The sequence below is a fragment of the Chelonoidis abingdonii genome, chromosome 2 (genome assembly GCF_003597395.2).
Source record: "Chelonoidis abingdonii isolate Lonesome George chromosome 2, CheloAbing_2.0, whole genome shotgun sequence".
NCBI classification, from domain to species: domain Eukaryota; kingdom Metazoa; phylum Chordata; order Testudines; family Testudinidae; genus Chelonoidis; species Chelonoidis abingdonii.
Window position 1 is genome coordinate 85,824,310 of NC_133770.1, and position 27,128 is coordinate 85,851,437.

A 27,128-nucleotide genomic window follows, 5' to 3' on the forward strand; every position below is an offset into this window, starting at 1 on the left:
GTCCATGATCCTGAGGTAGGGGTTCATGGAATAGAGCAGCAGGCCTGTCGGTGTCCAGGGCGTATGCGCTGTCTGTCTGCGAGGAGACAGATGGCTGACGGGATGGCCGGGGAGAAGCTGAACGGGATTGATAAGCGTCCCTCTCTCCATAAGGCGGAGATCTCCTCAGTGCCAGAGAACGGTGCCGGGAGCCATAACCGTGCCGCAAACGAGACCGGGACCTACCACCAGCTCGGTGCTGGGAGGTCAACCTGGATCTAGAACGCCGATGGTGGGAGCAGCTTCTTGAGTATCGGTGCCGATGGCTCAAGCTGGAGCGGTGAAGGGAGAATCGGGACAGGCGCGAGGAAGACCGGCGCCGCGAGTACGACCGGTATCGCCGCAGAGAGCGGTGCCGGGACTGCGAGCGGCGGCTCGAGCGAGATCTCCCATGGGACCGGGAACGGTGCCGGGACCACGATGGGGATCGGTGCCGGCTCGGTGAGTCCAGAGACGGCGCTTGCATGGCCGCTGACTTGCCCTTAGATTGCAGGACCCGCACCGGAGGAACCGGGGGTTGAGGCAGCGCAGACTCGGTTAACGCAATGAGGTCTCTGGCCGAGGAGAACGTCTCAGGCGTTGATGGGACCATTAGCTCGACCCCGGACCTTATAGGGGAGCCGTGAGGGACCGGACTCGACGGACCTCCCGGGCCCGGAGTCAACGGAATCCCTGGCATCGGTGCCACGGCAGGAATCGGTGCCGGGCGCTCCGTTCAAGTCTGCTTGGCTGGAGTGGAAGACGTCGAAGGTCTTTTGCCGGTGCCGGGGAAGGACGGTGCCGAGGCGTTTTCTCGGGCCCGGCGCAGTCCGGTGCTGGAGCGGAGTCGGCACTCGGTGCCGAGGACGGAGGGTTGAGCGCCACTTCCATAAGGAGAGTCTTGAAAACACTGGTCTCTCTCTTTCTTTGTTCTTGGCCTAAAGGCCTTGCAAATGCGGCACTTCTCAGAAATGTGCGATTCCCCGAGGCACTTTAAGCAGGAGTCATGGGGATCGCTCATGGGCATCGACTTCTTGCAGGCCGAGCACGGTTTGAACCCCGGCGAACCGGGCATGAGCCCGGCGCCAGGTGCGGGGGAGGGTGAGAGCCGTAAGCCCGCTAACCATATACAACTATAAACTATTATATACGTTAACTATAACTGACTATAACTATAACTATGACTATAACTAGAAGAAACAACGAACAAAGAGAAGCTAGAGACGTGGAGGACAGCTATGCCGCGCTCCACAGTTCCAACGACCGACACGGTGGTAAGAAGGAACTGAGGAGCGGACGGGCCGGCAGGGGTATATATCAAGCGCCATGGCGGCCCACTCTAGGGAGCGACCTGCCGGCCCGCTGGAGTTGCTAGGGTAAAAATCTTCCGACGAGCGCGCACACCTAACTGGAATGGATATGAGCAATCACTCGAAGAAGAACAAACAGATTTTAACAACCTGATACACGTCTTCAGAACCATGCTTTTTTCCTTGTATGCTGCTTTCCAACCATAGAGCTGCAATCAGATTTCACTCTGGCGTAACTCAGGAGTAACTCTACTGAAGCCAATGAAGTTTCAATACACTGCGGTAGAACTGTTTGGATCCCCTTCAGACCTCTTGCGCCTGCAACATAAACTTTAACTCTTGGAAAGCTATTCTGGAGTCTCACTATGCAACATTTGGCAACTTTTGTTCACAAGATCACTCATCACACTGTTGATGGAAAGAATTGCTGAAAAGGTTTATTGACAAACTAGAAATGTAACATTTGCCTATTGGGGAGTTTCTTCATCTGGTTGTACTTAGAACCTACCCATTCACCTGAAGTATTGGCTAACTTACTCCTGTAAGTGCAAATTTATGTTGCTAAATTTAGCTATCGTTAGCAAGCAGATCAAGAAATGGCAAGCAAAGTGCCTCTGCTCCAGACTCCCTGTCTTCCATCATGCACCACTCCATGTGCAGAGTAGGTAGCAAAGCAAAATTGATGTTTTTGTTAACTACATTGCACTTGTGCAAAAGTTTGTGAGCTCTGGCACTCGGTGACACTTTCCTTCTCTCAGTCAATAGTTCCGTGAAAAAACTATGAACCATGATTCATGCTGTTTAATGCACAAGAAAAAAAAATCAATTTTTTTTTAATACAGGAATTTAAAGCTGGTGACAGTCTGACAGCCCTACAGACAGAGGAAGTGATTTTCAGAGGTGCCAGGCACCTGCAGTGTCCGTAGACTTCAGCCCATCTGGAAATTAGGGCATGAAGGTCTTTATAATTATACACCATTGCCAAAAAATAAGCTTTTTCTGAAGTTAGCCATGTTTAAAGAGATGACAAGGTAACAGTTACCATGATCATTCAATCTTTCAATTCTTTGCCAATAAGCATCCTTGTCATGAAGGAGGATACCTGCCCAACAGAAATTGGACTGAAATCACTAATTCATTTCAGCTGGATGTAAATGATCGGTTTTGTATCTGGATGTAAGTTGACCTAGACATCCAATCCCTTAATTTTTGTTTCAATGGTTCAGCTTTAAAAGCACTCAGAAAGTATTTATCCTCCCAAGAAAATTAAGAACTGTGCCTTACCTTGTATTAAATAGAGCTGCCTTCACTGCAATAGAGATTGCATCGAAGAGGTTGCCACCACATTCCAATAACTGAGGTAAAAAACACAAAAATCATAAACTATAATAAGAACATCAAAATATTCCCTAAATAGTTGTGACACTGAAACACTAAAAAACTTTCTATATTTAATTATACTCAACATTACCTATGAAGTCACAGCCAACTATGCGGGATCAGTTTCTTTCCAAAATTGCACTTTAAAGTGAATGCTTTATAATGCAATTTTAAAACCATCAAATATACACAGCACAGTGCACAGCATAGTGATTACAAAAATGCAGTAGTAAGGATTATTTTTAGAAGAGCACACATTACCACGACAGCTACCTGAAAAACTCTAAAACTTTCACTGAAAATTGAAGGGGGCATAGTTGTTGAAAACATTTTTTTGTCAAATGTGAAATTCAGGAAGTTTCAGCCAGCTGTAGTTATGGCAATATTTAAAAATAAACTCAGAATAAGAGCGTTATGGCATTCACTCTTAATCCATGTAATTCTTCTTCTTTTAAAAACTTACTCAATGAAAGTACTTGCCCCTATCTTAACAAGAGATGCGTGGATACACCAATCTACTCGGCTCACGTGAATATAGTGGATTAAGTTTCACAGTGTACAATTCTGAAGTATGGTCAATGTAATCAACATAGAAAACTAAAAAGCCTATGAGGAAATGAACTCTAAATTAACTAAGGGTGATATTTCAGACTGTACCAAGACAGACTGATAACTGAAAGGTGAAACTCTCAAAAGGTGAAAGCAGAAGCTAAAAGACAGAGGGTGACCAAATTAGTGCTATGCAAAAATTGCTTGATACAGAGAAATTAGCCCATTGTTTTCAGTTGTTATTGGATTTTACTGGATAAATGCAGTAAAACCAATCTTTATTTAAAGACAGGATGTGTCTGTACTGTAGGTCAGGTTATGTTCAGACCTCCAATATAAACTTTTACTATTTGTATTATAGTAGCTCTTACAGGCCAGGGTACAACAACATGCTACCCATGGTACAACAACTTTTTCAAAACAATATATTTTAGATTAACATCCCTACAAGGTGAATGTATGTTTGTTGAATCTGTTCAGCTGTTTGAGTTGGGGGAAGAAAAAAAAAACAAAAACTTCCTCTTCCTCTGCAAACCACAATAAACTCAAGAGTGGTTAAATAAAATTCTAAGCCTGGCCTGGCCCTAGTCCTCCTTGAGGAAAAGTCTCCAAGTCAGTAGTTACAGAAAAACTCCTTCTATGGATGCTCAACAGGAAACAGCTAAGATTTCACTAGAGCCTAATGTAGCCGTCTCATGTGTATACTGTGCTGTAAGGAGATGGAAAAACCACACACTCTCGCCATCCAGTATGACAGACTGCTGGGGCAATTTGTGTGAAGATGACTATAAATGTGTTAATCATGACAAAAGCCTCCTAAAAGCCTGTCTTTAACATCAGCAACAAAAGGACACTGTAGGTGAGAAAAGATTGCAGATCCATGGTTTAGGGTGTTTCTGTACTCACTGTGCTGCTCTAGGGATAATGGAATGTTTTATATATAAAAAAAAATAGAATGATCATTTCTTTTGACAACATTATTATGCAACCAGAGCATTAGCCAAGAGCCCCTGGGTGGCTTCTGCATGCAAATTTGTAGTCTAACTCCTTTTGGTTCAGTCTACTGAACATTAACAGTGTGACTGTGCAACCAACTAAGACAAGTCTCAACTATACCGGAGATAAAATACAGGCCACTAGCAAAGAAAAAATATTTTTCTTTTTAGATGAGTGACTTTGCATCAACGCCATCTGTTAAAGAAATCTCTTCTCTCTTTTCTCCCGAAGTTGCATATACTGGTCAAATCTTACCCTCAAAGAAGAGCTGAAACTCAGATATTTCTGTGGAATTGTGGATGGTTATATGGATGGCAATAAGAAATGGAGCAAGAATCCATCAAAATCAGGTATCTTTCAGAACAAGCTATTTTAATAACAAACATAGTATATGCACTCTATTGGATATCCAAGAATGCAGTATTTTTTAAAATTTCTGACAGAAACTTAATGAGATTTATTCTCCCCTCAATTTACTGTGCAAATCCCACTAACATGAAAAAGAGCTATTCTTATGCATCTAGAGGAAAATGAGTAAGAAGTGTTCTCTCATTAATCTGCTCATTATTACACTTTCAAAAAAAGCAAAGTCCACTTGATATTAGTGTGGACACTACAGATAATTCCACTGTAATGAGTCATTAGTATAACGTAAAATGTAGTACAGTGAGCACTCACACAGCGAGTGTGGCAGAAATACCTATAAATATTGGACTCTTACTGCATTGTAACGTCATTACTCTACCTTATGGCATACTCGATAGTTATAATAGGAAATAGCCCAAATATCTTGGTAAATTTAAATACTGAGATTTGAAAAGATCCATATGTTAATGATGTTTGTTGTGGCAATACAAGTAGTAACTCCTGAGGGTATTCTGCACCAAAGAAAATAAAAATTCTGTGCACAAAATTTTAAAATTCTGCAAATTTGGTCAATAAATAAATGTGGAGGCTCCAGAATGGCAGTGGGGAGCACAGTCCACTGGCTGCACAGAGGTGGGAGAACACCCTGCAGCCCCTACCAAGACACGGACTCAGCGGTGAGGCTGCACCTGACCCTGACACAGTGCAAGGGCTGGGCTGGTCCCAGAAACATGAGGATGCCCTGCCCCTCCATGCAGGTACACCAGGTGTGGGCATGCACGCAGGCTCAGCCTGGCAGGATCCAAGTGTGAAGGGGGGGAAATCCAAGTGCAAGGTGAGAGGGTTCTGTGTGGGGCAATCTAGGTATGGGTGGCTTAGTGAGAGGAGGGGGCAAGAATCCGGATGCACAGGGACTCATCGGGGGTTCCGTATGCAGGGGCAATGAGATTCTGTAGGGGGGTCCAGGTGCAGCTGGCTAGGGCTCAGTGGGGTGGGGGTCTGGGTGAAGGGGCTTGTTGGGCTAGTCCAAGCATAGGGGAATGGGACTAGCTGGGCTGGGGGTGGGGGTGGAGGTAGAGGGGTTGTGGTTAGGGTTTGGGAGGCTCCAAGTGCAGGAGGTGAGGCTTCATGGGGTGGGGGTTCAGGTTGGGGGGCTTGGGGTGGGAGGCTCTGGGTATGGTGGGGGTGGGAGCGCCTGGATGCATGGGAGGGGTTGAGCAGACAGGGTAGCAGCTCCACATACAGTGACCCCTCCTCCATGGCTGAGGAGTGATGAAGACAGAACTGGGAAGGGGTGGAGCTTCCTGCAGCCAGGGGAGATTTCTGGGGGTGGGTCCGACCCAGTCCTGGTGCTCCTTGCAGGGGAAGGAGAAGTCCCGTCCTCTCCGCCCCAGCCCACCTGGGATTAGCAGCTGAGCCTGGTGCAGGATAGGAGCTACCATTTGAGGCATCCCCAGCCTCACCCATCCCCCCCCACTGGCTGCTACAGGTGCCCGAAAAAGACGTGCCCAGGGGTGTAAGACTCCTCTTGTGGCTTCCCTTTGCTTCCCCATGAGAAAGTCATTTTTCCATGGGGAAGCAAAGAAATCTGAAGAGTACATGAACTCTGCGCATGTGTAATGGTGCAGAACTCCCCAGGAGTAAGTAGTTCTTCAATGGCACACACCGCCCACCCCCAAAAGAAACAAGAGAGAGTTAGATACAATAAATCTTATCATCTGAGTTCTACCTTTGCTGAATAGAGTGTACAAATCCTAGTCCTGAACACATTTCCATTAGACTTACTACTACAATTTTCAGTTGGGCGAAAAGCATAAAGCTGACCATGTAAGAAAGTATGTGAATCAAGAAGGTACAACACGTAAGGAGCTTTGAGATACTGATATATTTAACAATCTAAGAGGACTAAAGTTATATAGAACTAAGTGTGCGTATCAATTTAAATTTGACTAAGTAAGACGAATCAAAATGCCCATCATTAACATTATCTGCTCACACACGGAGGTTTACAGAATTACTGTCAAGGTAAACTTGGCAGTATCATGAACAATTCAAACAAGAAGTTTGAAATATTGTGCAATAAAAGAGACATGAGATTTTAAAAGTGATTTACTGACTTTATGCAAATATGCATATCGTCTAATAATCTGTAGCTTTGGTCACGTTTACCAAATAATTTAAATGCCCAGGTATACTCTTCAAAAACAGCACTTCATTTTCAATTAAATTATTTTAGGTTCTGCTAAGATGGCTGCTGAGATTGTAACAAACTGCATCAGTACAAATCTGATTGTTCTGTACTACTGTTAGTCACAGTAGGCACATTTCTATATAATTAGACTACGGCCTTTAAAAAAAAACATGATGAATTTGCATTTTCATACATAATTAATTTACGTCTCTTTACATTCTCAGTGTTCTTGTTTGTTAATAGAGACCTACATTTGGCTTTGGCAAGTGTACTTATCACTGAGCTTTATATCTTCAAAGCACTCTACAAATATGAACTAATCCATCTGTTGGAGGAAGTTACCAGTTATTACCCATTTTACAAAATAGGGAAATATTGAGTTGTTCAAGACATACAGTCAGTGTCAGAGTTGAGAACAGAGCTCAGAGGTTCCTGGCTCCCAGACCTGTATTCAAGTCTGGCTGTCTCTCTCTTTCAGAACTTTAAGCACATTATTGTGATTTAGCAACTGATTAGGTTAGCTTTAGAACAAAATTTAGTTTCCATTCTAGAAAGATCAACACACACACACACACTTCTATAATAAAATCTAAACCTTCCTGCAGGGAGGAAGGGGAAGCCCCGTCACTTCTATATAAAGCTTTTGTTCTGCTCTAAGGATCCACCAGCAATACTACACTGTCAAGAGACAGATGGTGTGAGTAGTTATGCTAGCCACCCTTCTTTCCTCTCTTCCCCCACAGCATTACAGCGAGGCATTCATAGATTCATAGACTCTAGGACTGGAAGGGACCTCGAGAGGTCATCGAGTCCAGTCCCCTGCCCTCATGGACATGCAATGATATTTAAACTGTGCACATATTTTAAAAATATTACTAAATTATATTTATGTTCTGTAATTCAGTACCTTGAAGACTCCCTTGAACTTACGTTACCTCTTCTTTGCTTCACTTACCAAAACATCAACATAGAGAACCCAGCAGTGCTCTCTGGGATTAATACAAAGGGATTTCACGTCTATGGTGCTCTCATTGCTAAATATTCTGTACAGCGTATTTACTATCTCTGTGGCAAGCTCTTCTCCTCCCCGGCCTTCAAATTCAGGAGTGGCATTTGCTGAACTGGATGGGGGTAAAAGAAAATAGATACTTTTCATTTCTAAAGCAGCCTTTATCCAAGGTACTCAAAACATTTCACAAACAGTAAGCCCACCATAAAGGAGGTATTATTCGCACTTTACAAGGGTAGAAATGAAGCACAGAAAAGGGAAACAGATTTCTTGAGGTAACACACAAAATTAGCATCAGAGCTGGCAAAAGAATACAGAAGTCCAGTATCTGTTTTAGTCACCAGACCACACTGTACAGTTCCTTGACATTCTGCAGAAATGTGTAAGACTAATATTAAATTATCACTGCCCTTCATGATAAAAGAGAGAAAATTACAGCAAGTTCCAAATGGTTAACAATACAGCCTGTTAAAGATGAATGAGACAAAAGACACCAGTGAGAAGAGAGGTGAAAAAAAGACAAGCAAGGGGGACTTTTCAGAATGGCATGACTGCATGACCTCAATTATTACTGTCTTTACTGGATACTCTGTTATGGGGCTGCTTGCAGACAGCGTGTCATTATCTAAGCAAGCACAGTTTCTGGTGAGTACCAACTAAAGAGTATCTATTTTTTAAAGATCGGAGAATAGCATGAGCCTTCACTTTCCTAATTCCAAAACAAAGGTCAGTTTATGGGCATCCATGCAAGAAGATCCCTAGCTGCCTTGGGTCTTACACATAGCTAAAAACAAAAAGTTTTAGCTAACAAAGGCAGCATATCTATAAAAAAAAAAAAAAAAAAAAAATCCCCAAACCAACAAACATTCTGAATCCTGTCCTGATTCTACAGAAGGCAAAAACATGGGTGTACTGTAATAACTGGGCCTATAAGCTTACCCTAATTGTGAACTCAATTGTGGCAAGGTCTACAAAATGTTTCAATCACATAATGATAAATGTTGATAGGAAAAGGTGCAAAAGGGAGGCAGACTGAATTAGCCTGAATAAGGTGGCCTACCATTATAGTTCAAGAACTGCGTTAAGATCATGCCTGGTAAACAAGAGACGCCTGGGGCCAGAAGTTATAGAATCATAGGACTAGAAGGGACCTCGAGAGGTCCAGTCCTCTGCACTGGTGGCAGGACTAAGTATTATCTAGACTATTCCTGGCAGATGTTCGGAGGTTAAGATCAGGTTAGGCAACGATGGAGATTCCACAGCTCCCATGGCAATTTATTCCAGTGCTTAACTACCCTGACAGTTAAGAAGTTTTTCCCCAATGTCCAAGCTAAACGGCCCTTTCTGAAATTTAAGCTCATTGGGTCTTGTCCTAGCCTCAGAGGTTAAGGAGAAACACTTTTCACCCTCCTCCTTGTAACAACAGTTTTCAAGTACAGAAAAGGTTATGTCCCCTCTCAGTCTTTTCTCAGACTAAACAAACCCATTGTTTTCAATCTTCCCTCATAGGTCATGTTTTCCAGAGCTTTAATCATTTTTGTTGCTCTTCTCTGGACTTTCCCCAATTTGTCCATATTTTTCCTGAAATGTGGCACACAGAACTGGACACAATTCTCAGTTGAGCCCTAATCACTGCAGAGTAGAACAGAAGTATTACTTCTCATGTCTTGCTTACAACACTCCTGGTAATACATCCCAGAATGTTTGCTTTTTTTTTTGGCTGTTGACTCATATTTAGCTTGTGATCCACTATGACCCCCAGATCCCTTCCCACAGTACTTCTTCCTAGGCAGTCATTTCCCATTTTGTATGTATGCAACTGATTGTCCCTCCTAAGTGGAATACTTTGCATTTGTCCTTATTGAATTTCATCCTATTTACTTCAGATAATTTCTCCAGTCTGTCCAGACCATTTTGAATTTTAATCTTATGGTCCAAAGCACTTGTAACCTCCTCCCGACTTGGTATCATGCGCAAACTTTATAATTCTACTCTCCATGTAAATCTCTAACTCATTGATGAAGATATTGACCAGAACTGGATCCAGAACTGATCCCTGTGGGAACCCACTAGATATGCTCTTCCAGCTTGACTGTGAACCACTGAGGACTACTCTCTGGGAATGGTCTTCCAACCAGTTATGCATCCACCTTATAATAGCGCTATCTAGGTTGTATTTCTCAAGTTCAATTTATGAAAAAGTTGTGTGAGACAATATCAAGAGTTTTAGTAAAGTCAAGATATACCACATCTACAACTTCCTCCCTATCCACAAGGCTTGTTCCCCTGTCAAAGAAAGCTATTAGGTTGGTTTGACTTGATTTGTTCTTGACAAATCCATGCTGTTACTTTTTATTAACACCTTATCATCTTCTAGGTCAGGGGAGGGCAAACTACAGCCCGTGGGATTGCCAGCCCTGTGGCGCAGTGGGGCTAAAGCGGGCTCCTTGCCTGCCCTGGTCCCACGCCGCTCCAGGAAGCAGCCAGCACCACATCCTCTGGGGGCATGCGGCAGAGGGCTCCGTGCACTGCCCTTGCCTGCAGGGACCACCCCCCACAGCTCCTATTGGCCAGGAATGGGAACCGCGGCCAATGGGAGCTTTGGGGGTGGTACTTACAGGTGAGGGCAGCATGAGGCGGAGCCACCTGCCCCACCCAACCCCCAGGAGCCACTGTCAGACATGCTGGCCACTTTCAGGAGTGGCACAGGGCCAGGGCAGGCAGGGAGCCTGCCGTAGCCCTGCTGCCACTCCAGAGCAGCTTGAGGTAAGCGGCACCAAGCAGGAGCCCACATCCTGAACCCCTCTTGCACCCTGCACCAAAATCCCGTGCCCTGAGCCCCCTAACCCCCTGCCCTGAGCCCTCTCCTGCACCCCAACCCCTTGCCCTGAGCTCCTTCCTGCACACTGCACCCCCTCCCACATCCCAAACCCCCTGCCCTACATTCATGGCCCTGCATACCATTTCCCCACCAGATATGGCCCTCGGACCAAAAAGTTTGCCCACCCCTGTTGCAAAAACATCGCTTAATTATTTGATCCATTATCTTTCGGGGTACTGAAGTTAAGCTAACTGGTCTGTAATAAAGTCAATGAACTAAAGTTGCTGTGTCGGAAATTAGGCCTAATTACTGGACAATATAATGAGAGAACAAGCTATTCTGCCAATCATTCCCTTTGGGGTCCTCAGAAAGAGACTTTGGGGGTGGGGGAGAAACAGCTATCGCAGTGCTGGCTGATTAAAAGAATGGGAATGAGCAAGCTTCCCCATCATGGCTGCCATCCCCACAGTCTCCTGGGATCCCAAAATCTGACATGACACCATTTTCCCTTCAACGTAATCCTGAGAGATGTCCTGAGGGACCCAGATGATATTGCTACTTCCACCATCATTGGTTACATCTTGAATACCACCTGGGATGTAAGACTTTGTCACAGACACACTTGTGCATCACGTGTCTCCCTCTTTCCCCACTTTATATCTTCTTTTTCCTATCTCTCTTCCTTTGCCTTCTGTTTAGTAAGAGTCTGACCTAACCAGCTAAGACTGCGTATTTTGCAACATTCTGTGAGCCTGTGACCAGAAAAAAGCAGTCAAAAGCAATGCATCAAACAGTGCAACATTGTACAACTTTGCCTCAGAGTGATGGATAAAAGTGTGCTGGGCCTGTGTTTCTCCAGCAGCGAGTTTGCAAGTACAAGTCAACACCAGAGACAGAAGCTGCATTTTCTATCTTTGCTATTCTCTTCTCTCCACTGTTTTGTGTGTGTGTGTGTGTGTCTGTCTGTCCGGTTTTGGCTTCTAGAAAATAAGATCAGACTTCAACAAGCACAGCTCCAGCCAATCTCAACTAACTTCTCTTTTTCCACCTAAAAGACAGCCAGTTATGCAGTGGGGGTCCTTTCAAAAATCTCTCTCCGGGGGTGTGGGGCGGAGAGAGAGAGGAAATAAGAGATCCTGTTAAAAATGAAAGCCTTACTTAATACTTTAAAATTTCAAATGCTTTAGCTGTTTTTCCTTTTCTTCTCCCCACCTGTCCTTAATAAAAGGCAAGATGTTGTTATTTCCAGATGTATAAATGCCACATTGTAATAAAATTACAATTAATGTTGAGCCAAAATTATAATCCCACACAGAAGAACTATAATCAAATTTAAGAAGAGCCTTATCAACAGAATTATTAAATTACATACCAATGAAAGGCTCAATTCAGCAAATGTATCTCCCATTTAAGTCAGTGAAACCATTCATCTCTAAATATGACTGCAAAATTGAACCCCAATTAAAATTTTGCTGGTCTCACAGTACAGCAGATATAAAAGCTATTTTTTGAAAACGCTGATTATTACCTGTATTAACTAGGACTCAAATGCTGAAATTTTTACTCGGACAACTGTAAGAAATGATAGACTTGAAATATGTCTACACTATAACCACACAATACAGCTGTGCTGTTGTAATGCCATAGCATACACACTCCCCTACACTGGCATAAAAACCCCTTCTGTCAAGGTAGCTAATCCGCCTTGTAAGAGGCAGTAGCTAGGCTGACGGAAAAATTCTTCAATAACCTAGCTGTACCTACTCTGGGGGTTCGGTCGACCTAACCACAATGCTCATGGCAAGAAATTTTTCACAGCCTTGAGCAACATATTTAGGTCATTTTTTTTGGTGTAGACCAGGCCTTAGAGTATTTGATCTGGATAACCGTGTCGCTGAATTTGATCATAATCTTAATCATTTTATTAATTGCAAGGGACTAAACCTTGATCTACACCTAGCCACATCACTTCCAAATACATGGTAAATACTGCCACCCTAAGGTCACTGGATATCACAATAGTGTAGTAGCAGAGATGTTTACATTCACTCATTTGAAATACTTTGCCCACTGTACAAATCTCAGAAGTGGAGTTCAGAAAACTATTTGTGGAACACACACATATCTAGCAGGGGCCAAAGGGACCGTGCCATTCTTATTCTCGAATAATACTTAAAATAAAATCTCCAAAGTTAAGAAACAGCTCTCAGCCACATTCTGTGAGAATCAAGACTTTCTAGAAAATCCAGTGTAAGGAAACCTCCATCACAGACTAGGTACCTCTCCATGTCAGCACTCCTGAGGTTATCTGTCCAGCTGTTTCCTCTTGAATAGTTTAGCTTATTTCATCTCCGACAGACTTCTGTCCACCTCCCTGTTTCAGACCTCAGGTAGTTAATACAAAATTAAGTTTGCATTATATGATTAAAGAGGAACATAGGAAGCCTCTAAGGACAATTTGCATATACAGAGATATTAATGAGTACATCATTTATTTGCACTGTACAATTTAGTCTTAAATTAAAAGCAAACTGGGTTTATAAATTTTGGTGGAGTTTAACAGCTAATTGCATGCGCATCAAAATAAACCTACATTTCCAATGTATTAAGGTGGAGATTTTAGCTGTGTTGAAATCAAGAAATTCAGAGCTGGGGTTCCCACTGCAACCTCAAATCTGCTTCTCTGAACTTTTGTATTACAATGGAGCCTCATTAAATGATCTCACTACATATGATGTACTTCTGTAGTAAGAAGTACAGTTTTACAAAATAAAGTACTTTAAGTAAATGGTCTAGATAGGCACCTGCTTTAAGCTTCTCTCCCCACATCCACAGGCTGGTGGAATTGATTAGAACATCTTGCCCTCCTTTAAGGAGGCATTCTCATTATTTCCAACAGCAGTGAGCCCCAGACCTCCCCGTAACTCTAATATGCAGATAGCACCCAGAAGAGCTCTCAGCACATTTAGAACTTTGATGAGCAAAATTGACTGAAACTGCAGACATGTGGCATTTGTCTCTGCCAGACTGATGCAGTGAATCCCTCCAAATGAAAGCACTTCTATTCATAAAGAGTTAAAAACAAACAAACAAAAAACGCCAAAACCTAAACGTCAGCTTAAAAACAGTCATCTAGTAATTTATCCCGCCCCCTTCTCCCTGTCCTTCCTCCTGCTATGACCAGTTCCACGACATCAGGGATTCTCAACATTTTTTAAAATACATCCCTCCAACCTCTCCTCCCCAACTCCTTTTCTTGGAGCGTCCGCCCTTTACAAAATGGGAATTTCCAATGTAATTCCAATGGAACTGGGGCCATTAATACAATGATTCCAATAAATAAGATTCTGCTTTAAGTAAATCAGTTCTTTGATCCTGTTATCTAACTGTGCATAGGCCAGGAACCTTTTAAAAACACATACGTTAATTTCTACAACGTTTTCTGGCTAGTATGTCTCAGTTTCAGGATCAAAGAGTGCTAGTGAGGATAATGACTGTACACGCCTGATTGCAATGCCATTCACTGAAATTTGGCTCAGCCACTTCACCATCATGATGGAGAAGTGGCCAGGCCAAATTTGAACAAGTGACATTGCAACTCCGGTGACAAAGCGCACCACACCCTCTAGAAAGTTTGACATGTCCCTCAAGTTGAGAAATGCAGTTTATCTACCAAACTTCATAGAGTTTATGAGGAGAAAAAATAAGTTCTCTTCATACAAACCACAGCACACGATTCAAGCATTGAGATGTCCCAGATGATTGACCTGGGGACAAGAGTGCTATGAGAACTTTAACCTCCACTCCTTGTGTTTCATTTATCATGAGTTACCTATATAGTACATGACATATGAGATCTGAAAATAACATTTAAGAGCCTTACTGATGGCTGAAAAACAAATGATCATGATATTGCATGAGGACATCAACAGAACAGTCCACCAGCTATAGGATGTTATAGCTAAGAAACACCTGAAAAGGATGTGGTCCCTACATTTCCATGCAGGTACTAGAGAAATAGGTCCACCAGGAGCTAAGGTGAGTCTTCCTTTCAAACTCAAGGAGCAAATGGCCAGACCTGGGGACAAAAAGTATAACACTCACCTCCCTCGTTGTCAATTTCATTCTAAACCCAATATCCAGCATGCACTCTTGATAGGTCTGCTCAAAGGTCTGCGATGGGATGTTGGATGGGATGGGAGTTACCGCAGAGAATTCTTTCATGACTGCTGGCTGGGGAGCCTTGCCCACGTGCTCAGAGTTTAGCTGATCGCCATATTTGGGGTCGGGAAGGAATTTTCCTCCAGGGCAGATTGGCAGAGGCTCTGAAGGTTTTTTGCCTTCCCCTGCAGCGTGGGGCATGGGTCACTTGCTGGTGGATTCTCTGCTTGGGGTTTTTAATAGAAGTGGATGGGTAGGGCTCTGTGGCCTGCTTTGTGCAGGAGGTCAGACTAGATGATCATATTGGTCCCTTCTGACCTATGAGTCTATGAGTGTCATTGTATACAGATTCAACTGCTGTATGGGGTTTTTTTGGTTACTATCTTATACCACAAAAAATGGCAGATTATTATAGTCAGAAAACTAAGTTGTAAGCAAGAAAAACATCGCTTTTTTAAAATGCAGCTATCCTGCTGATGCAGCAGCATCCCAGTGTGTAACAGACATCTAGGACTTCCACTGCCTACATTGCAGGATGCACAGGCAACTCCATTGCTTTTGGGGAAAACAGAACAAAGTTCCAACATCATCAGTGCACCCAAATCGTCCACTCCAAGGAGTGGCCTTGTGCATAGTTTAAAGAGGGATAAACGTTCTCTCTCAGTTCAGGAGAAGGTAGAAACAGAATAAGGGGATAGAAAAAAAGGATAGTAGTAGAAGGAAATGGTATTTTCTGAGCGGAAGCTAATCACCACATATGTCTGGTTGGCTAAATCAGCTCTAGCAAACTAGTAGATTTTAAAATCTACAAAGAAGCCAGGAAAGAATCTCAGATAGTAAGCATTATAAGGATGATACAATCAGCACTGAGAAAAAAAATCTTAAATTTGAAAAAATAAAAACCAAAGCACCATAAGACTTCTGCAATAGGAGACCCAGGTGTAAAATTATGCACAATTACCACCATCTAGTGGCAGCCTGAAAACGTGTCATACATTACAACTAGAGATAAAATACTGGTATCAGCACATTTGGATATACCATGCTTTATAGAAAAAAAGGCTTCTGCCAAAAGCTCAAAATTTTATTTTAAAAACCTTTCTGGCAACTAGACATGTATGTCCTCTGATGACCTGGGCATTTTGGAACTCAACATTCAGGTCTCCAGAGCCAGGCTCTTACCCTCATGTAGTTACCTTGAGGGAAAACTACTTTGCATACAGGAGGTCAACTAGGACTGTCAGTTCAGTACACGCGTCTGATGAAGTGGGTATTCACCCACGAAAGCTTATGCTCCAATACGTCTGTTAGTCTATAAGGTGCCACAGGACTCTTTGCTGCTTTTACAAATCCAGACTAACATGGCTACCTCTCCAATACAGTTCAGGGAGAGGTTCTCCAATCACCCTGGCCCTCACATCTGCCTATATCTCTTTGGCAATTATAAAATAGAATCTAAAACTAAACTAATTTAAGAAACATTTGAGGATTTGTAATACTAGCCATTGATTAAAACAATGCTACAATGAATTTCTGTGGCCCCTTAGGGCACTGGTTACTGGGCATCTCTCCAAACTAACTGATGAACAGCACTGGACATTTGTTAACACACACACACACACACACACACACACACACACACACACACACACACACACACACACACACACACACACACCAACACCAACCAACACACCACTACACACCAGTCATTCACGGGGCAGTTGGGTTTGCATTCAACTTACTAGTGCAGAGGAGGGAGAAAGGAGGTAGCACTCATTCAGCCTTTCTTCAATTAGTTTGGTCAGACCAGCCTTGAAGCCAAGAACACAAAAAAAACAAAAAAAACAAAAAAAACACAGTTTTGGCTCTTCAAGTTTTGCAACTCAAAGTCGGCCTCTCCCTTCTCTGGAAGCTGGACCAGACAGCGAAAGAAAAAGCTCCCTGCCAGACTTCCTCTACCAGCAATTGCAGAAGAAAAATGATCATATGTTGAGTTCCCTCATAAAACGGGCTCTGATCCCTTAACTTAGATCTTGTAAGTGCAAGCCCAAAGGCTCTGTATGACATGTGCGACGTAACATACGTAAGTGTACTCCGCTCAGTGGTCAAAGCTTTGGGTGTGGCGCAATAATATTTTCTTTATTTTAAAACAGAAATTGGAATAGCATGAAACTCATGTGATGGAGCGAGAAGGAGTAATGACAAATCCTGGTGATGATCATTGGGCCAACAACTGAGCAAAATTCAAAGAGGGAATTGGCCCATTTATATGGTAACAATATCCAGAGTTTTAATAGTAAATACTCAAAAATGTAATTTGGAGTCATAAAACCTAATTATTCAGGGCAAAAACCAATATTTAATTATTAAAGGTAAGAAAGACTTCCTTAGGTCAGAAGTGGGCAGAAATTATCCACATCTGCCTACTGAAAGTTTTGTGCTCCCTCCTCTGAACAGTGGGTGCTGGCACTACAGAGAAAGATTATAGGATACATGTATCTTGTACCTTATCCATTCTCTTAGTTTCTTATCTCTATGAGGGAGTGAGTGGAGTAGAATAGGAGATTGAAAATAATTGGATTCCCACCCAGGCAATTCTTGCACTTCCTCTGTGTACTAAAATCTAAACTATGGAAGACCAGCAAGGAGCCTATACTCTGGGGGAACGGTAGTGCTTCCAGTTTGGAATTAAGAAGTTTACCAAATGTTTGCACAATCTATCAAGGAAACCCTTAACACTTCTTTATTTATATTATAAACAGATTGCCAGCAAGTTAACTCAAGAAGAGTCAGTACTTCTATTATCAATGCGGTCTTGGAATGCATTAGGCGAGGTATTTCCAGTAAGATAAGGAGAGGTGTTAGGACTGTTATAAAAGGTACTGTAAGACCTCATCTGTGTGCAGTTCTGGTTCCCCATGTTTAAGAAGGATGATTCCAACTGGAACAGACAAAGAAGAGCTATTTAGGATGATTCGCGAAATGGAAAACTTGTCTTATGAAAGAAGACTCAAGAGCTTGGCTTGTTTAGCCTAACCAAAAGAAGGCTGAGGGGAGATATGATTGCTCTCTATAATATATCAGAGGATAAATCCCAGGGAGGGAGAGAAATTATTTAGGTTCAATGCCAATGTGGACATAAGAACAAATGGATATAAACTGGCCATCAGGAGTTTGACTTGAAATTAGACTAAGTTTCTAACCATCAGAGGAGTGAAATGAAGTTCAGGAAAGCCTTTCAAGGGGAGCAAAAAGACACATCTGGCTTGAAGGCTAGCTTGGTAAGTTTAGGGGAGGCTGGTATGATGGGATAGCCTAATTTTGGCAATTAATTAATCTTGATAATAAAGTATGCCAATGGCCTGTGATGGGATGTTAGATGGGGTGGGAACTCATATCCCACCCCATCTAACATCCCATCACAGCCCATTGGGCATACTTATAGTCAAAGATTAATTAATTGCCAAAGATTATAGTGGCACCTTAAAGACTAACAGAATTCTTTCCTGGGTGTCTGGCTGGTGAGTCTTGCCCACATGTTCAGGGTTTAGCTGATCACCATATTTGGGGTCGGGAAGGAATTTTCCTCCAGGGCAGATTGGGAGAGGCCCTGGGGTTTTTTTGCCTTCCTCTGCAGTGTGGGGCATGGGCCACTCGCAAGAGGATTCTCTGCATCTTGAAGTCTTTAAACCATGATTTGAGGACTTCAATGGCTCAGACACAGGTTAAGGGTTTGTTGCGGGAGTGGGTGGGTGAGATTCTGCCACCTGCATTGTGCAGGTCAGACTAGACGATCATATTGATCCCTTCTGACCTTAAAGTCTATAACTCTATCAAACCTCTGATGCAGGGGTTCTCAGGACAAATTACACCTCTACCCAGATATAATGCTGTCCTCGGGAGCCAAAAAATCTTACCGCGTTATAGGTGAAACCGCATTATATCGAACTTGCTTTGATCCACCAGAGCGTACAGCCTTGCTCCCCCGGAGCGCTGCTTTACCGTGTTATATCTGAATTTGTGTTATATCGGGTCGCAGGTGTATTTGGTGGCCTCAGAGTGCAGCCACCAACTCTTGCTTGTGGCCACTCACACTTTTTCTTAAAATACTTAATTAGCTTCAGGAAAAATAAATATGCACATCCAAAGCACTGTAATTTATGTATTACTAGCTACTATGTCTGCTATGAAAAGTGATATTAACATACATACAAGTATCACTTTTCACAGCAGACTTACTCAGTCCTGCAAGTCTGGGGACAAATTAACCCCTGATGGAGGATCGGGAGAGGCAGTGAGGCGGCTGGAGCCTGAAGACCCACAGGGGACGGAACCCAAAGGCACATGGCTGGAATCTGCCTCCCTGCCACATCCAGGTTGAAGCCCAAAGCCTGAGCCCCCCACCTCTGAAGAGGCGTAGCATTCACCAGCTGCCTGCTCCTTCAGCATTGTGCCCCAAATGTCTCCAGAGGGGGTTAGGGCCCAACTTCTGCTGGAAGCCCCAGAAACCAACACCAAGGCAGTGCATCCAGGAGGACCAGGAAGGAAAAGGGGCCCCTGCTTCCCCTGCCCCCCAATCACAGCCCAGGAGGCCACAAAAACAATGAGGAGTCCGGTGGCACCTTAAAGACTAACAGATTTATTTGGGCATAAGCTTACGTGGGTAAAAAACCATTTGTATCTGTTCCGTAATTGAAGCAGAGCTTAGAAAGTCCATCTAACATGCCCGTGCTCCCACCTAAATAACAGCAAGTGTAACCTTTAATTACACTAGGTGGTGACTGTGACAACTCTTAAAGCAACCTGCAAGCTGGGGCTCCTGAACTCCCTCTAGCTCCTTCCATAATCCTGCTCACTGGAAAGCTGTCCACAGTTAATGCCTCATTCATGGTCAAGAAAGTCAGAAACATGCTTAAACATGAACACTGGTTTCTAGCTCATGGAGGAAATAGGGCTTTACTGAAAAATGCCATTCTGAATGTTATTTTCAAGGCAGTTAACTACTGTATCTCGAATTCACAGGGTTATTGTGTTCAAATAAAAAAGGACAACTTCTAATTACCATACACTTGTGTGATATATTGGGTGGGGGCGCGGGGAGGGAGAGTAACTCCCTTTGATAGACACCCAGCCAGTCAGTTAGCTGTAAAATCCCTCTTGGTCTATTCTCTGCTTGCTTTACCTGTAAAGGGTTAACAGGCCCACAGGTAAGAGAAAGAGTGGGCACCTGACCAAAAGAGCCAATGGAAAGATAGAACTTTTTAAAATTGGGACAGGACAGCAGGAATGCTCTAGAAAGCTTGAACCAGATATGAAAATCATCAGATCATATCTAGAACTACTTTTAACAACCGAAAGGTGTAAGTAGATCAGAATGTTTAGCTAAACACAATCAGGTTTATTTCTGTTTATTTTTTAAGGCTTGTAGATCTCTGTGCTAACCCCAGATGCTTTTGTTTGCTTGTAACCTTTAAGCTGAACTCCCAAGAAAGCTATTTTGGGTGCTTAATTTTTGGAATTCCTCTTTTAAAATATAGCGAAAGCCTAAGTTCCAAATGTATTTTTTCCTTTTTGTTTTAATAAAATGTACCTTTTTTAAGAACAGGATTGGATTATTGATGTCCTAAGAGGTTTGTGCATGTTGTTTGATTGGCTGATAAGCACAGTTAATTTCCTTTGTGTCTTTCTCAGGTGTCTCTGTGTATGTGGCTGTGTGAGAAAGGGCTTGAGGTTACCCCACAGGGAGGAATTGCCAAGTGCTCCTTCCTGGGTTAAAAGGGATTTTTTCTGCATTTGGGTGGTGGCAGTGTTTACCAAGCCAAGGTCAGAGAGAAGCTATAACCTTGGGAGTGTAATACAAGCGTGGAGTGGCAAATATCTTTTAAAATCCTTGCAGGCCCCCACTTCCTACACTCGAAATCACAGAGTGGGGATTCAGCCTTAACAACTTGAAAACTAGGCAATTCAATAAAAGAAAAAATAGTTTCAGGTAGCGTACCTGTCCCTGAGTGGACCTATTATTTTTTTTAATGAATATTCTCTCTCCCATTTTCTTTTTGTCAAGGTCCCAGAGAGAACAGGGGGAACTAACAAACTCCATACAAAGTTCTGTCAAATGCACAGAGTAAACAAACCGAAAAAAATATTTTTCCCTTCTAATCTTTCCAGTTATAATCTTAGGTATTTCAACAAAAGTCTGCTTACCAAGTTGACATTGTCCCTTTATTTTCTGCTTGTAATTTCCAGAACCAAGCAAAACAGCAATTCCGAAGGAGTAGCAGAGCATTTGCCCAAATTACCATCAACTAAAGCAACAAAATAGCTTATTTCTATTACGTAGATCACTACAGCAGGCCAACGGAATTAAGGAATATACTTTAGATAAATAGCTTTTCTAAACACATTATTCACTCAAAGTATTGGGCTTTCGGTACTCTTCCTTATTGTACCTACCAGTCAACAAAGAATTCAAGGTATCCTTCATTTGGATTCTCCAACTTCGGTGTTCCCATTTCAGCTTTGACTCCTACCAGAATGTCTGTATGTCCCTGTTAAAATACCAGCATCACTCAACCAGAAAAATATTCCACATCACAGCTCGCACAGTTTATCCACATAGAGGCCAAGCGGTTATTAATTTTTATCTTTATGTTATCTACACAAACAATTCTGCCAAATAACATTTTGAGCATGACCCAGTATTTTATTTTAACAAATCAAAGCTTTCAAAGAGATAATGTTAAGTTTGAGCACGTTTCCTCAAATAAACCCTGTATATGTACAAGATTTCTCTATGCTAATAGGACATTCTAAATATCCATGACTTTATAAATTCAGTCCTAGAATAAATACATATGCAGAACTATTCTAATATCTTGAGTGATGGCCACTGTCTGTACAGACAGCACCCATTAAAGCAGCAGTTTTAATTTGTTGTGCTATGAACACCATGAAGAATTATCTCTCTATTTACTAGTCATACTACTGACTTCACTTTCACAGGTTTAAACAGTGGATTATTTCAGCTTCCCCTGGCCTCAATGTACTTTTGTCAATAGATCTGGCTTGCAGCAAGGGCTTGTCTATACTTACAGCACTGCCAGGGTGAAGCTGCAGCATGTACGGAAGACATTACCTACCCTAACAGGAGAGTTTCTCCTCTCGGTGTAGGTACTCCACCTCTCTAAGAGGTGGTAGCTAAGGGTATGTCTACACTACGGGATTATTCCAATTTTACGTAAACCGGTTTTGTAAAACAGATTGTATAAAGTCGAGTGCACGAGGCCACACTAAGCACGTTAATTCGGTGGTGTGCGTCCAATTTACCCGAGGCTAGCATCAATTTCTGGAGTGTTGCACTGTGGGTAGCTATCCCATAGTTCCCGCAGTCTCTGCCGCCCATGGGAATTCTGGGTTGAGATCCCAATACACGATGGTGCAAAAACAGTGTCGCGAGTGATTCTGGGTAAATGTCGTCACTCATTCCTTCCTCTGTGAAAGTAACGGCAGACAATCATTTCGTGTCCTTTTTCACTGGATTGCCCTGGCAGATGCCATAGCATGGCAACCATGGAGGCCCGTTTTGCCTTTTGGGTCACTGTCACCGTACGTGTACTGGATGCCGCTTGACAGAGGCGGATGTTACGCGAAGTTATCACAGCAGCATTCATGTTGCCTTTGCAAGGTAGCAGAGATGGTTACGCAGTCCGTTCTGTACCGTCTGCTGTGCCGTTGTAAATTTGGCGATGAGAATGATGGTTATCAGTCGTTCTGAGTATCTCCCGTATGGTCCATGCTGGATCTCTTTTTGGATTTGGGACTGCATGGCCACCCGTGCTGATCAGAGCTCCACGCTGGGCAAACAGGAAATGAAATTCAAAAGTTCGTGGGGCTTTTCCTGTTTACCTGGCCAGTGCATCCAAGTTCAGATCACTGTCCAGAGCGGTCACAATGGTGCACTGTGGGATACCGCTCACAGGCCAATACCGTCGATTTGCGGCCACACTAACCCTAATCCGATATGGTAATATCGATTTCAGCACTACTCCTCTCGTCAGGGAGGAATACAGAAACCAGTTTAAAGAGTCCTTTATATTGATATAAAGGGCCTTGTTGTGTGGGCAGGTGCAGCATTAAATCGGTTTAACGCTGCTAAAATCGATTTAAATGCGTAGTGTAGACCAGGCCTATGTCAACAGGAGAAGCCCTCCCATTGACATAGTGCTCTCTACACGGGCAGTCAGATCGGTATGATGCATTGCTCAGTGGTGTGGATTTTCTACATCCCTGAGCGATGAAGTTATACTGACATAAGGTTGTAAAGTAGACCAGGACTGAGTAACCATTCTTTATCGACAGTGTCACAGTTTCAGGCTCACTCCACTTGTATTCCTCTGCCCTACACAGTCCCTTGAAAGCACCCACTTAAAAGTTTTTGACTCTCAACCAACTTTTCTCATGGGCAGAGAACTATGTTGCACTCTCTCTTGACCGGAGTTTTAAGGCTGCACAGCTCCCCAGATTACACTATACTATCCCCAACAAGCCAGGTGGCCTAACCAGGCCAGTACCTGGCTTTCTTTCCAAAGGCTATGACCAGCATATTGCCTGCAGTTATAAGTTAGCACACAGCTCCTTCTAAGCAAGCATATTTATTCTTAAGGTAAAAGCATTACAGAGAAAACACTTCAAAAAACAATAAGTCCCAACATGCATGCTAAAAGCTCAGCAGAGGTTACCTATTAGTCTTATTGGGCCCTAGTAGGACAAGTCCTTCCAACCCTTCTGCAAGGCATGCTGCCCCCAACTCCCCACCCTTCAGGAGGGAAGGTCTGTCCATTTGCTGGATCAGAAAGAAGGCCTCAAGTCAGGCTCTTTATCCAAAAGTCCCTTCTTTGTCTGCTGGTCTCTGGAGAATCCAGTTTGAACCAGTATACGTGAGTGTCCCCCACAAGGTTGGCCCTGAGCGATTTCCCTTAATCACCCCTTTGGTTTTTAGTTGCTGGTGGAGCAGTGGTAGCCCACTCCCATGGAGCAGAACACAATTACATATAAACCATTAATGAAACCCAAAGACACTGTACACAGTTGGAATATCTGTCACTGATTGTTAGGAGGTGGTGAAAGGGAACAAACAGGGGCTTCAGTTTGTGCCACATATCATTAAAGGCAAGTTTCTGTTAATACGGTGGAGTATATTTCAGATAATAATTATACATTAACAATATTCACTTTTTGTGTGTGTATTTTTACGTTTGTATTAACAAGCAAAAAAAAAATAATAAAAACTTAATACAAATAGTCAAGTGATAAAGTCTGGACTTGACCTACAGCCTCAAAGTCATGATAATTGAGGAGCTCCCACTACCAATATATAAAAACTCCTCATATCTGTACTTACAAGCTTCACTCTTGCAGATCCACTTGTGTTTGATACTACATCTGTTTCCACTTCAATACACCTATAGTCTTCACAGCCACGGCCATCTACCCGAAGATCCTCCTAAGCATAGACACCTCCAGAGTTTTATTAAGTAATATAACTGATCCATATTAATAAGTAGTCAAATATAAATTTAAAATAAGCCCAGATAAAAACATGCAAGTTAACAAAGCTAAATGGAGAAAAACAGATGGTCTTGTAGTTAAAGTGCTGGAGTACGACTTGAAAGATCTAGGTTTAATTCCCAGTTCAGTCACTGACATCCTGCATGAACTGTAAAATGGAGAGAGAAGGTAATACTATACAATACAAACTAAGCATAGAACGTGAATATTTCAGTCTTGATCCTGCAACATGCTCCATGCGGGCAGACACCTTTCAGCTTCAGTGCAGCTCCTTGTGCATAGATGGAAACCTGTGTCCACAGCTCATTCATGATCAGGGCCTTAACCTCTTTGAGGCAAGAGCTGTGTGTTTGTGTAGCACCTAGCATAATGGGGCTCTGATCTTGGTTGGGGCCTCCAAAGAATATATACATAAATTGATGAAGAAGAAAGAATTGAGTAGTTTGAATTGCCAGCCAAAGTTACTGATGCCTTTAAGCAAAATAATAAACTGTCCATACACCTTGTCTTCCTCTAAGAGGTTTGTTGTTGGTATAGGTCTACCGGTAAACCCTACTAATGTAGACATACTTTATACCAGCAAAAAAGTTATTTTGTGGATATACCTTTTTCCCCAGACATAAATAAGCTTTAAGGGAAAAGGCCTTTGTTGCTGATATGAACTGAGTTTACTCAAGCTTTTACCAGCACAAATATGCTGGCCAAAGAGAAAAAAAAGGAAAAAAAACCAAAACAACACCCCACGCAACTATGGGAACAAAACTTTTAAGTGCAGACGAGGCCTAAAATAGCTATTCCAGTAAGAAAAAAAAAGATGTTTAGTGTAGACAGGAGATCAAATCTTACTATTTGTTACATAGATATAAATCCCAAATAACCGCACTGCAGTCAATGGAGCTGTATTCGCAGAAAACCCAAGATCAGAATCATCCCTCACATGGAGCTGTTAAGTCTGTTTATTTAAGGATGCTGTGTCTAAGCCGGTCAGAGGACAGGTATCCAGTTATGAACAACGGCAAAATAACTGGCTCTCCCGCACCACTGGTTCTATCAAGTGCAATCTACACACAGCGCAGGTTGCAAATCTTTCCTTGGCCAAAAGTGCAGAGAGGAACAATGATGAAGAAATCCTGGAGGACATAACCTCTCAAGGCTAAAATAGTTATTTCCTCTGAAAACAACCGACTGTATTTCATTTTAAACAGCCGGCAACAGCCCCACCGCCGAGCTAACACGTCCCGCGCTGTCTCACCCGAGCTGTGTCGGCAGCAGCGACCCGGGACACGAAGGGCTCAGCCGCGCCGTGCTCCGCATTCCAGGCTCTGCAGGCAGCCGGCCACCAACAGCGCGGGGGGGACGGGGGAGGCTGATCGGGGGGAGAGGCCGGGGTGCAGCTGCAGCACCGCCCATTCCACCTCCCCTCATTGCCACCACCTGACCGCTCCCCCCACCCCGGGCCCCGCCGCCCGTTACCTGGATACCGTGCACGATGTAGACCTTCTCCGCCTCGCTCAGCACCACGGACGCCATGCCGCGCGCCGGGTTCCAAACACGACTGCGGCCGCCGCCCGGTGATGCCGTCACCAAAACGCGACGAAAACTAACTCCCGCGACGTTTCCTTTGTCTCTATCACCCGCGCATACTTACATCAGCCGCGTTGTGATGCCTGCGTGGGGCCCGACGGGCGCGCGAGCACCGCCTCCCCGGCCCGCGCCCTCTGTGGGTGACTCTGAGTCACGGCCTGGTTGGTGCGCGTGTTACGGGGGGAGAGCGGCTGGGCAGCTCCCAGCGTGTGACAAGGCTGGAGAGGGGAAGAAATGTTCCCACGTGGGAATAGTAGAGGTGCAGAGCGGAGTCCCGGATCCCTTGAGCGAACGCGCTACGTGTGTGCAAGTGCGTTCTTGCCTGTGATCCTGCAGGAGTGCTGCGCTGTGCATGTCTTGGACATCGCCTGCGTGCATTGGGCCTTTATGTGCACTGTACATCCTGCAGGCACCTCAAAGCCGTTTCTCTGCGGAGGAACGGAGTTGTCTTTATAACACAGAACGGATTTGTTCTTTGTTTTAAAGACATGAAAATAGATGAAAACTCTCAAGAAAGGAGTGAAATAGACTCATAGACCTTAAGGTCAGAAGGACCATTATGATCATCTAATCTGACCTCCTGCACAATGCAGGCCACAGAATCTCACCTACCCACTTCTATAACAAACCCCTAATCTATGTCTGAGTTATTGAAGTCCTCAAATTGTGGTTTGAAGCCCTCAAGCTGCAGAGAATCCCCCAGCAAGTGACTTTTGCCCTGTGCAGCAGAGGAAGGCAAAAAACCTCCAGGGCCTCTGACAGTCTGCCCTGGAGGAAAATTCTTTTCTGACCCCCAAATATGGCAATCAGTTAAACCCTGAGCATTTGGGCAAAACTCACCAGCCAGCACCCAGGAAAGAATTCTTTGTAGTAACTCAGACCTGGTCTACACTATGCGTTTAAACCGAATTTAGCAGCGTTAAATCGATTTAACCCTGCACCTGTCCACAGAAGGAGGCCCTTTATATCAATATGAAGGGCTCTTTAAACCATTTTTTTGTACTCCTCCCCGACGAGAGGAGTAGCGCTGAAATCGGTATTGCCATGTTGGATTAGGGTTAGTGTGACTGCAAATCGACGGTATTGGCCTGCGGGCGGTATCCCACAGTGCACTATTGTGACCGCTCTGGAAAGCAATCTGAATTCGGATGCACTGGCCAGGTAAACAGGAAA

The 27,128-nt window shown here is 43.5% G+C and overlaps 1 protein-coding gene across 1 annotated transcript in view; it reads right to left on the bottom strand.

Annotated features, from left to right (window-relative positions):
• EXOSC7 (exosome component 7) overlaps nt 1-25,970 on the bottom strand; it is a 46,237-nt gene extending 20,267 nt beyond the window's left edge. Inside the window, exons 1-5 of the mRNA XM_032782483.2 lie at nt 25,845-25,970; nt 24,205-24,306; nt 21,258-21,352; nt 7,766-7,931; nt 2,613-2,683 (exon numbers count right to left, since the gene is read on the bottom strand). Coding sequence (XP_032638374.1) covers nt 2,613-2,683; nt 7,766-7,931; nt 21,258-21,352; nt 24,205-24,306; nt 25,845-25,901 — 491 coding nt within the window. The 5' untranslated portion in view covers nt 25,902-25,970. The remainder of the gene's footprint in view (nt 1-2,612; nt 2,684-7,765; nt 7,932-21,257; nt 21,353-24,204; nt 24,307-25,844) is intronic.
• Nucleotides 25,971-27,128: the final 1,158 nt, after the last annotated feature.